This window comes from Miniopterus schreibersii (genome assembly GCF_964146895.1).
Source record: "Miniopterus schreibersii genome assembly, chromosome: 1".
Classification (NCBI taxonomy): domain Eukaryota; kingdom Metazoa; phylum Chordata; class Mammalia; order Chiroptera; family Miniopteridae; genus Miniopterus; species Miniopterus schreibersii.
Window position 1 is genome coordinate 196,145,420 of NC_138101.1, and position 12,693 is coordinate 196,158,112.

Here is a 12,693-nt window from a genome sequence, read left to right on the forward strand (position 1 = left end):
AGCCCGCGGCGGCCCCTCCATGCCCGCTGGGCACCAGGCGACCCTCAGGGCGACCCCATCTCCGGCGCCGCGCCGCTCGCTCTAGGCCCGGCGGAGGCGAGGGGCTGAGGAGCCCCTGTCGCGCCAGGCCCGGGGGCGCTCCGGGGGAACCCTCGTCGGCACAGAGAGAGGGGGCCGGAGAGTGCGCGGGCAGGCGGGGGGCCTGGCGCAGGGGCTCCGGGGGACACCTCCGCCGCCGCCGCCGTGCGACGAATTTGTTGTCATCCGAGGGCGCGCTCCCGGCTCTGGAGACGCTCCCGGCGCGTTCGCGAGACCCGGACTCGGAGCGCGCGCCCCGGGGCTGCCGGAAGTGACGCCACACTGGGCGGGCGGAGGCGGGAAGAAGGACCCGGAAGAGAGCAGTTCCGGCTCCGAGGGGGCGGGGCGAGGGCGGGGAGGAGAGGGGGAGGTGCCGCAGGCCGGCCGGGCTCCCTGGGTGGGAAGGCCCGCGGACGCCGCCGCGCAGGTGAGCGGACGCGGGGGCGCTGCGGGCCGGCGGCCGCCGGGAGGAGCTACGGGCAGGGCGGGCCCGGGGCGCGCCGAGCGGGACGCGGCGCAGCTGGCGGGCGGTGAGGGGCGGTGGCAGGAGGGGCCCGGGGACAGGGGGACCGGGGTCCGGAGGCGGGTCCGGCCTGGGCCGCCCGCGTCACCCCAGAAACGGGCGCTCGGAGCGCCGCGGGCCCCGCGGGGAGCGCTGCAGCCGCCGCCGCGGATATGGAGCGGGCTCGCCCATTGTCGGCAAGTTCCTCGTCGCCCGGCCCGTCCAGGTATTGTTCCCGAAGCTGCGTCCCCGGTCCCGCCGCGCGGCCGGCAGCTCCCGGGGCGCCCCCTGCATCCCGGGGGTGCTGCCCCGGGGACCAGGAAACTTGAGCTTTCGAGGCATCTGAGGGCAGAGCTGCTTTCTCTGACCCCTCGCGAGCCTCACGCCCCGGCGGAGACGTGGGCGAAGTCCTGTGCGGTTCCGGGAAGCGGCGCCATCGTCTTTTTGCCTGTGAGGAGGGAGCGGAGCTGGCGCTGCGCTCGGCGCCCCGAAAGGCCTGCGCGGGGGTCCCCGCCCGGGAGCCGGGGGGCCTGGCTTACGGTCCTGCCGGCGCCGCTTCGCCGAGCCCCTGGTGAACCGGGCACTGCCCTTTGAGCCTCTGCCAAGTGGGAGCGTGTTAATGTCTACCCCCCGAGCGTTATTATGGAATTAAATGATACGAGTGAGGACCGAACCGAAACAGAGTCCTGCTCCGTGTAGTTTGATTGAGGGTAGTAAGTTAAGACGACCTGTTTAGGGAGATTTTGTTGGTGATTCATGAATGCCTTAGAAATACCTAACAGCCCCAAAATACTGTGAGATGGAGAAAGCTCCGGTTCCCTTTCCACAACCGGCTTTTCGTGTTGGAGCCTGTGTGCCCCCGGAGCATGCGGTTGCTTGGATTGTTGTTGCCCCTGTGCCTTGGAGACTTGTCCCGAGCGTTCCCAGCAACTTCAACTCCCTTACTCTTCATTCATTCATTCAAAAATATTTCTTAAGGGTCCATTAATGAAAGCGTTTGCAACTGGTAAGGTGAAAAGGGTGAAGAAGGGTCAGGGCAGAACCTTCAAGGAGCTTATGTTCTACAGGGATAGATCTATTTCTTTTTTCAATAAATACGCACTGATTTCCTGCATGAGCCAGGGACTGTTTCAGTGCTGGCGATACAGCACTGAACCAGCTAAGGCCCTGCCCTCCTGGAGTTTACATTTTATTGAAGGCTGGAGAAACAAACAATAGTCAAGTAAATGATAGGCCCCAAATGGCAGAGTGGCTAAGCAGCAGGGCTGAGAGGCCAGCCTCATCAGTCTGTTCTAGAGCCCATTATCAGTCGCACGGTACAGACCACTTGTTCATGTTGAGAGGACTTTGCAGACTGATGTATGATACAATAAAAGTAACCACGATTAAGAGACTGCCTTCTAGCCCTCAGCTGACTGTAATTCAACTGACAAGTCAAACTTTCGTGGTGAAAATTTGAAATTTGTATACTGTTCTTGAAATCTCTGGCTCTGTTCTCTTGTCGAGGTGGCTCCTAAATTATTTATGTATGATGTTATGAGGAATCATTTTGGAAACATCATACGAAGTGATGCAATTTAGCAGAATAACTAATAGCAACTGTAAGGTATTCCAGCTTTTGAAGGTGCTGGCAAAAGAATATTGCTCAGAACCTGGTGGAAAACCAATTTAGAGTTTAAATGGAAAGCAAAGAGGTTTTTCTAGTTTATATCTCTTTAGATTTTGATTTGTTTTGTGCTGGTTAGAATGTACTTTAAATATAGTTCCAAATTATATAGAAACAAAAACAAATCCTTGGATTTTTTTAAGCATTCAATTTCAAGAATCTTTTCTTAGATTCTTATTTACAGTTTCTGGTTTTGAAGGAAAAGTTGTTTACAGGGTTGAAGTGTTGCTGCTCACTGACAGTTTAAAAGGCTTCTCAAATTAATACTATATATTTCTTAACCCTCAGCGCCCCCCTTAATCAACAACAATACAATACAATTCTGTTGACTTGATTGGTTATTACTAGGTTGTGTGTATATGTCTCTGTCATTGTTGAAAGTGGGGTGCAGAGTAATTTTCTAAGTCAGTGTACAAATGGAATAATAAACCATTTGTATTTGAATCACAAGTACTTTATATTTGTAATACTACAAATGATTCTGATTTAAAAGTTTATTTCAAAATAAACAAGTGTCAGAGCTATTGAAAACAGATAAAATATTGTTATAGAAAATAAAGGTTAAACTAAATTTAGCTTTGCCTAAATTCTAAATGTTACTAATTATGATTAATCACCTTTCTTCATCTTTACTTTCAAAACAGTTGGAAATGCAGATAAATTCAAACCTCTCATTTGGAGCTGAAGCTACCAGTTACTTTATCTCAATAGCCTGGCTTCCCTAAGAATAAAATTGTTTCTGCTTCCTTACATCTTCTACTTTCCAATATATGACATTTTTTATGTTTTTATTTTTTTATTTTTTTTTAACATATCTTTATTGATTTCAGAGAGAGGAAAGGAGGGGGAGAGAGAGAGATAGAAACATCAATGATGAGAGAGTCATTGATTGGCTGCCTAGCCCACAACCCGGGCATGTGCCCTGACCAGGAACTGAACCCCAATCGCCTGGATCCTAGGTCGATGCTCAACCACTGAGCCACACCGAGCCAGGCCATATGACATTTTTTAAAGTGTTGTTTTTTTTTTTTGGTCTTATTGCAAACATAATAAATTTTTTGCCATAGAAAAATTAGAATGTAAAAAGTTAAGAAGTAGAAAATAAAGGACTTAGTGATCAATATCTTGATAACCAGTTTCATGAATTCCCCAAAAACACTAACACAGCCCATAAATACCAACACCTGGAGTAAGAGCTATTAATAATTACCTTAACTTTTAACAAAGAACAGTATTATAACTGATGTGGGCAGAACTAAAAGACTTAGAGAAGGTCTAACTCAGTGCCAACCTCCTACCCTTCTAGCAGCTCCTACCTCTTACCTGTTAACTTTATACCTCCAGACCCAATTCCTGGAATTTTCAGCCTTTTGAGTTAATTCCTTGGTTTGAGCATTATTTGTCTTACTTTCCACTCAAATATTCCAGGGAAAGGAAACCCTAGAGGTGGGAAAGCATAACCTAAAGAGGACATATTTTGAGACTTCTATTAATTTAAATTCTAGATAGTTTTGCATTATACTCCATAATTCTGTTACTATAGCAATGGTATGTATTTTCTAGGAATGTCTACCATGTTTTTCCTGTGGCTTTCAATGCCCCTTGTGAATCAGAGGACTTTTGGAAACTCAAAAAAGACTAAGCACAGTTACTGTTTCCATCACCCAGAATGGAAAACCTAATAATTCATATGGCATTGGGTAGAGTACTCCAAAAGGTTTTACCTCCATTGTGGGGCAAAATTAACCAGATACTAAATGCAGCTTTAATACCACCTTTAAAAGCCTAAAAGCAAGACCCAAAAGGATCAAACTGTTCTCAAATAACTATATTCCAGGACAATGCTCAATAATATTATAGGAATATAAAAATATCCAGCACCATACAAGGTAAAATTCACACTGTCCGGAATCCAATAAAAATTTACCAGGCATGATAAGCAGCAGTATACAACCCATAATGAAGAGAAAGATTAGCAATTGAAACTAACTTAGAAATAACACAGTGAAATTAATAGACAAGGACATTAAAACATATTAAAACTATTCATATGTTAGAAAAACTAGAGAAAAGAAAAGATAGAACAAATTAAGTGGAGACTAAAAAAAAAAATTTTTTAAACACCAAGTAGAAGAGATTAGATACTGCAGAAGAAAAGATTTGTGAACCTGAAGGCACAGCAATAGAAACTATTCAAAATGAAACAAAGAGAAAAGAAACAAAAAATTAACAAAGCAGTGAGAAATAGGACAGTTTCACTTGGACTAATGTTCATGAAATTGGAGTCCCCAAAGAGGAAGGACAGATAATAATAATAATGAAATAATGGCCTAAAATTTTTGAAATTTGTTGAAAACTATAAACCCACAGGCAAGTGGCTCAGTGAACCCTAGGCAAAAGAAACATGAAGAAAACTATGCCAAGCGGAACAAAGATAACAATGGCATCAGATTTCTCATAGGAAACAATGGAAGCAAGATGATAGTAGAGAAACATCTTTAAAGCCTTGAAAGGGGAAAAAACTGTCAACCTGGGATTTTATACCCAGCAAAAATACCTTTCAAAAAGGAAGGTGAGAGGAAGATTTGTTCAGATATACAGAAGCTGAAAGAATTTAACAACAGCAGACTTACACTGCAGGAAATGTTGAAGGAAAACTATCAGACAGAAGAAAAATGACACAGATCATAGATGCAGATGTAGACATAAAAATATCCAGCACCATAAATATCCAACACGAAGGTATGAGGGACACCAGAGATAGTAACTATATGGTTAACTGTAAAATACTTGTGCTGTGATGATGGTGCTGGAGTTACAAAGCATGAAACCTATAATTAAGGAACCTTTCCAAACAAGACAGTGAACTTGACAAGTACTCTAGGGCTCCTTTTAATAGAACCATGTAAACTGCCTGTTTATATTGCCTATCCAATGTGTTAATCAACTGTTCCAAAAAGAAAGGGCAGAAAAAAAATCTCTTCAACTACCTTAGCACTCTTTTCCTACTGATAGGAAATGGACACTGTGGTAGAGAGAATAATGCCCCCTGCCAATGTTGCCTGTGTCCTAATGCCCAGAAACTGTGAACATGTTACCTTATATGGCAAAAGGAACTTTTTCGATTTCTCACCTCCAGAATTGTAAGAAAATAAATTTATGTTATTTTAAGCCGCTAAGTTTGTGATAACCTGTGGCAGCAGCAGTGCAAAACTAATATAGACACATTGATATTCAAATTCTACAAAGCTTTCATAAGCACTTTCTATGTTACAGGCACAAAAATATCAGGTTTCCTTTTTTTTCAACCTCTTCTATAAAGCGGTTGAAGAGCTTCGTCAATCATTACTTTCATTTTTGGTCGTCTCCTAAATCAGGATATTTTCAGTTGCCAGTAATGAGAATTTACTGGCTCCAGTAACTGACAAGTGCAAAGGTTAGGCAGCCGTCAGGGCCCTGGCAACTGAATCTTTTGGCTCTGTTGTTTTCCCATTTTGGGCACCATCTTGGGCTAGTTTCCCCTATCTCAGGGTGACGGCCAGAAACAGCTGGAGCTCTGTGCTCTATTCTGGATTAAGATGACTAGAAAGAATTTCATGTATTGTTCATTTAGGGCACTCTATAACTGAGGGTGGGGTCAGTCTCCCCAAATTACTTCACTCAAAGGAAAAAGAGCATTATGAATCCCCTTGAAAAATCTGGGTGCTATTAGGAAGGGGAAAGGATATTGATATATAAGAGCCCTTTACAACCAACAAAAAAGAAATTATAATAATACTTCAAAATATTAAGAGTTTAAGATATTATTGATTTGTGTAATGCTTTAATAATAAATTATATCTTTATGTGTATCATCAAAAGTTCTGAATGTCTCCTTTTTTATTTGTCATTCAGAGACATTTTAGACCAAAAAAATTTCAGTCTTAGGAAAGATACCTCTTTTTTGTCCCTTGGTGCTAATTATTACACAACAATAATTTGATGACCTACTTCCCGACCCATGAGGATTTCTTCCATCCTAGTATTGGATTCTTTATCTTTCTCCATCATTAAGGTCCTAATTGCAATGAACTAGACTCTTGCTTTAAAAACTTTATATACTGATAAGCTGTTTCATATAAACATCTTTTTCATGTAATAATTATTTTTATTTCTGACATCCCTAATTGAGAGATTTGATTACTAAAGCCAAATAAAGATGTTTGGTATTCATGATGTTAAGAGATTTATAGTGGACGGTCATGTTTCAGTCTTCGAATTGACTCTGTAAAAAAAAATTAAATGAGCTCATTTCTTGTAAATAAAACCAAGTATAAAGGAGTGTAATGATTATTTTTAGAGTAAAGTAGAAATTTTTAGAAAACAAATATTTTCACTATCATACAGTAAGTCAGGATTAGATTTCAGTTATCTGACAAATTAATCCAGCAATAATTAGTAAATTTATAATTAACTTGTATTGTTAGGAGTGACTAAATCTGAAAGTGCTATAGGAGGCTAGATAGAGGATCTTAAAACATATCATTAGTTGAAATAGGACTAGAGGAATATATTATTTGTACATTTGCTATGTGATTTTTTAAATAGCTTTATATAGTTTATTATGAATCGCCTTTAGCAAATAGTTTTGACTTTTTTTAATGTTTTTATTGATCTTTTTAGAGAGAGAAACATCAATTGTTTGCCTCTCATACACACCCCAACTGGGGATTGAACCCACAACCTAGGCATGTGCCCTGACGAGGAATTGAATTGGCGACCTTTCAGTGCCTGGGATGACACTCAGCCAACTGAGCCACACTGGCCAGGGCATACTTTTGACTTTTATAATGTATAAATGACATACAGCTACAGGAACTCTAGCTCCTTAAGATTTTTGCTAATAGTCTCGAGTAACTATATAGTAGAATCACCCACAAGTTCTGAAAAAATTCCCAGAGATTTTTTATTCAATTTCTCTGAGGTGGGGGAGAGTCAGTAGCTGAGGATATCATTCTTTGCCTCTCCAATTGGCAAATATTAAAAAGTATTGGAAAGAAATGTGGTAAAAAAGAGCATATTAGTCCTCTGTATTCTCTTGGTGGAGTTTAAGTCAGCACAGCAGTATCTGCTGAAAGTTAAAATGAGCGTGTGCTTTGACTCAGCAATTCCAGTTCCAAATAACCCTAGAAAAATAATTGCATGTTTAAAAAGAAGAATGTACTAAGACCTTTACTGAGGCATTGCTTGAAATAGCTAAAAACTAATATTGTCAATTCTTAACACTATGGGAATTAAGTTCAGGGGCAGAAGTGGAGAACAGGCTCTTTTTCCTGAAAATCTATAGGTGTCTATAATGTTGCTGTAAAAAACTATTAGAAATTATTTTAAACAATATTTTCCAGAAAAGTTGTTAACTAATGTTTTCTACTAAGTAGCAATTGTAAGGCATAGGTACTTTCTTTTCTTTTTTAATATATCTTTATTGATTTCAGAGAGAAGAAGGGAGAGGGAGAGAGAGAAAGAGAAACATCAATGATGCGAGTCATTGATCAGCTGCCTCCTGCACCCCCTGCTGGGGATGGAGCCCCAAACCCAGGCATGTGCCCTGACCGGGAATTGAACCGCGATCTCCTGGATCCTAGGTTGATGCTCAGCCGCTGAGCCACACTCGGCCGGGCAAGGCATAGGTACTTCCAAGCAAACAGTAATATTTGGAATGTCTTTCTGTAAAGTTTTATGTCTACTCCTTTGCAGAATGGAAACAGACTGGAATCCCATGGAGATAAGCAGTATGTCAGGATTTGAAGAAAATGCAGACGTGAACGGTTTTGAAGGAACTGATATGAAAGACATGAGGCTAGAAGCTGAAGCAGTTGTAAATGATGTTCTCTTTGCTGTTAACAACATGTTTGTCTCAAAAACCCTGCGCTGTGCAGATGATGTGGCCTATATCAATGTGGAAACGAGAGAAAGGAACAGATACTGCCTGGAGCTCACTGAGGCAGGGCTTAAGGTAAGTGCCTTTTCTTTTTGGAAAAAAATTGTTTATATCTTTACCACTTTATCAAAGAGGGGTCAGGGAGTGGGAAAGAGAGTCTCTTTGTTTCACGAGATTCAGTTTCCTTACGATGTGAATGAATCATGTGTTCTGTACATTCCTTGCTAGAGGATCACTTACACTGAAGCAAATTGCAAAGCCAGCAACTCTACGCCTCTCAGCTCCCTCACAGCTGCCACGTAAATAGCTGCTTGGCTTAGAGAGTAATACCTGAATTTACTAATTTTTTTACACTCCTTTCTAAGTCCCTAAACTTGTACTAAAAGCTTGTAGTCTTTACAAATGGATCTTAAATAGAGATCGGCAAATCAAAAGTAGAGATAAATGACCCTGGATAAATTAATTCTCTTTTACATCAGTTAATTCTAAGGTAGCTATGGCGAGGTAGGAAGGGTTCTGATCAGAGTCAGAAGTCTTACATGTGAATTTGAGTGATCTTGGGTAAGTCAGTCAACCTTTCTCAATGTGATTCTTTATAACCTGGAGATTAAATTTAAGAACTCAAAAGGATTGGAGGATGATTATCTGAATAAAGTATGCAGAAAGATCTAGATCAGTTACAAAACTTGGCATGTAGGTACTTAAATATTTTTTCAATCTGATTCAGTTAACATTCATTGAGCGACTATCCTGTGTCAGGAATGGGAAATGAAACTATGAATAAGACATGATTGCCCAGCCTGCATGGCTCAGTGGTTGAGCATCGACCTAGGATCCGGGAGATCGAAGTTGATTCCAGGTCAGGGCACATGGCCGGGTTGTGGGCTTGATCCCCAGCAGGGGTTTGCAGGAGGCAGCCAATCAATGACTCTCTCATCATTGATGTTTCTCTCTCTCTCTCTCCCCCTCTCCCTTTCTCTCTCTGAAATCAATAAAGATATATTAAAAAAAAAAAAAAAGACCTGATCCCTGTCCACTAGGAAGACCAGTAAGAAAGGGGCAAATAGAACTGTAATACAGAGGTTCCCCCAATTATTCACAGTTTTACTGTCCACAGTTTTAGTTACCTGTGGTCAACCATGGTGTGAAAATACTAAACTGAAATTCCAGAAATAAATAATTTATACAGGGGTGGGCAAAAGTAGGTTAAATTGCCAGCCATCATTACCTGAAAGATAAATCATAAGTAAGGATACAAAATAAGGAGAACAAGACAAATAATACAAATAAATAATACAATAATTAAATAATAATACAAGAATAAACTGTTTCACGTACTCACAACTGTAACCCTACTTTTGCCCACCCCTGTACGTTTTAAGTTGCATGCCTTCCTGAGTATGTTGCCCAGGACATCCCTTTGTCCAGCGCTCCCATGCTGTATACAATACCTGCCCATTAGTCAGTAGCCCTCTCAGTTATCAGATCGGTTTTCAGGGAGAGAGACCACGTTTATATAATTACTATAGTATATTGTTATAATTGTTCTATTTTATTATTAGTTAATCTCTTACTGTGCCTTACTTATAAATTAAACTTTATCATAGGTGTCTATGTATAGGAAAAAACGTAGTACTTATAGGGTTTGGTAATGCCCGTGGTTTCAGGCATCCACTGGGGGTCTTGGCACATATCCCTGCAGGTAAGGGGGGACTGCTGTACACTGTAGAAAGGGCTGCCATAGAGCATGGTTCTGAGGAGGTAAGAGGCATCTTCCTCGGGTGTCTGCCTCTGCTTCTCATTAAAACAGTAACACCACCACTTCTGTTTCTAACACAGACTTGCATCTTCTGTGGCTTGAATAGATATCATAAAAATTGAGATTTACAGAGGGAATTCACAAGCTTTAGTGAAGTCAACAAAAACTAAAGTAATTTTGCCCTAGACTGTGCTGGTGAACTGCAATATGTCTTATAATCTTGGTGGACAGAAAAGCTTTAGCTGCGTTTAAAGAAAAAAAATAAAACAGTAGCATTCCCTTTCGTCTCACTGAGTTGTGCATTCATTTCCATTAGGTAGTAACAGGTAACTAATTGCAAAGGAGGATTAAAGCCACAGACTCTTTCTGGAATTCTTTATAAAAGGAGCCCAAACCAAATAAAGCGTGACAGACCTGTGGACCAGTAATATATTATCTATCACAGTGCGTTCATACAGCAGACTCAGTATACGTGGAGTTAAATCGAAGCGTGTTTTTTTTTGTTTGTTGTGGGTTTTTTTTAAATATATCTTTATTGATTTCAGAGAGAGGAAAGGAGAGGGAGAGAGAGAGATAGAAACATCAATGATGAGAGAGTCATTGATTGGCTGCCTCCTGCACGCCCCCGACTGGGGATCGGGCCCTGACCGGAATCGAACCCCATTCGCCTGGATCCTAGGTCCACGCTCAGCCGTTGAGCCGCGCCCAGCTGGGCTGAAGTGTGTTTGAGATTATGAAAATGAAACACTGTTTTGGGTAGCTTTTTAAAGTTTTTCTCTATTTTACATTTGTTTTAGGACAAGGAGCAGGTGAATCAAACCATTAAAATTTTGAGAAAAAATTCTAAAGAGAGCATTTTGCATGGGTTGTTCCCATAAGTTAGAAATTGCTTAAATATTAAAGGTTGTATTAAAATATGCGTATTTTAACTACTGATTGAAAAAAGTGTCACTAGAGAATGACCTACGTAAACCATTGGTTTTTGCTGTGTGTCCCAAGGTAAATCTAATCATCGCACTCCCTGTTCTCTTGCAGGTGGTAGGCTATGCTTTTGACCAGGTGGACCCTCATTTACAGACCCCCTACCATGAAACAGTCTACTCCCTGCTGGACACGCTCAGCCCCGCCTACCGGGATGCCTTTGGGAACGCGCTCCTGCAGAGACTGGAGGCTCTGAGGAGGGACGGCCAATCATGACTGAGCCTTTTCCTTAGGGGGTGGCTGCTGGTTCAAATCGCTGCCGTAAAGCTTGAAATTCTTGCATATGGTCATAGAAAATGCATCTTTAGTTTTATGTCGTTATCGTTTCTTGCTTCAAATTTGGCTTTTGATTCAGAACATTACTGACTGATGAATCGTCTTTCTTACTTCCTGATTCATTAAGGGAATCCTGCTCCTTTGCTATGATTCCATCATTGAGACATTCAGATTTCTTCATAGAGCATCTCTGCGTTTCTGAACCGAATCAGTATTTCATTGTTATTCCAGGGCTTTGATGCTGCCAGCACTCTCTGTAACATAGGAAATTCTGGATTTGCACAGTAACATAGGATTTAAAAGGACCTAAATGCAAACTTTGATTCAGCTTGCTAAATCAGGGGTTTACTACTAGCTTGGACTAACTTTGTAATAAATATTTTGGTACTAGCCTTACTGGAAACAAGTTATCAGCCAGTTTCCCCTGCACAAATTTTGAAATTCATTAGTTCACTTAATCTATTTATATTACTGATATGGACTGATAAAGGTGAATTAATTATATATTACTTAGCTAGTATTAAATGAACAACAGGAACTGAAATAGTTCAGTATTCCTTGTTTGCAACAGCCAGCCACTAAAGACAAACCGTTAGCAAATGAATGTAATGATTATTTTTTCCAAGGTATTTAAGCACATAAGCAAACAAAGGAACAGGCTGCATTCTTTTTCCCAGCAAAAAGCATCTTCAGTGTGGGATCTAAAAGAGAGAAGATTCTGATTTCCTGAACAACAATATTTTGGCCTGTGTTGACTGTTCTTATGAATGTTTGTTTACATGATGTAAGCGTATATTCAGAAAGTATTTTGGCTTCAGCGTTTACTTTCTATAACGCAGTGCTTTGCCATTCCCACCGCACCCTCCTTCCCCCGCAGACGTAGTGTTTCGTCTCAGCGCTAAATCCACAATGTAACACGAGTGCATTGTATGGGTTTGAAAACCAAAGGTTGAGGAAGCACTCCAAGACTTAATATTTGAAAAAGGGAGAGATCTGTATTTTATATTTTATTACAGGTACTAATATTTATAAACTTAGTGAACTATACCATGCTGCTTGTGTGTTTTCAAGAACATGTTGAATAGTAAGGACTGGGGAAGTTGTTTTTTTAATAATAGTCAAAAGCAGCAGAGGTTAGAAATGTACTAAAATTCTGCATTGGGACACTCCAGACATCTGTCATTTGCAGGCCTTTCTTTTGTGAATCATTATTAAGTAGTAGGTACTGTTAGGCTCTGAAGGTTACGTAGACCAGAGCAATTAGGGTTTAGTCCGGCCACTGTTGCTTGTCCAGCCTCATCGGGATGCTTCCATTGTAGTCGATAATGCGTATTCATTCTCAGCTTCACTTTCGGATGCTTGACTCTTTGGGCCGTGAAGTCTAGCTTCAGGTTGAACTTTCTCATGCTAATCTCAGGCAAACTGTAAAGGGTATTTTTAAACGTTGAATAAAATTCCATTTATTCATTTTGAATTATCTGTGCAGAAAGTGATTGTACGTTTAAAAATGG

General features: G+C 41.2%; 1 protein-coding gene across 2 annotated transcripts; it reads left to right on the forward strand.

Annotated features, from left to right (window-relative positions):
• The first annotated feature begins 426 nt into the window (after positions 1–426).
• Positions 427–12,656, forward strand: GSKIP (GSK3B interacting protein). Of its 2 annotated transcripts, none has more exons than XM_081146172.1 (3): positions 427–505; positions 7,983–8,241; positions 10,961–12,656. In XM_081146172.1, the coding sequence occupies exons 2-3, from the start codon at positions 7,984–7,986 to the stop codon at positions 11,120–11,122; spliced, it is 420 nt and encodes a 139-aa protein (XP_081002298.1). In that variant the 5' UTR covers positions 427–505; position 7,983; the 3' UTR covers positions 11,123–12,656. The 2 variants fall into 2 exon arrangements, with proteins under 2 accessions (XP_081002298.1, XP_081002299.1); XM_081146173.1 differs by lacking the exon at positions 427–505 and adding an exon at positions 626–806.
• The last annotated feature ends 37 nt before the right edge of the window (positions 12,657–12,693 follow it).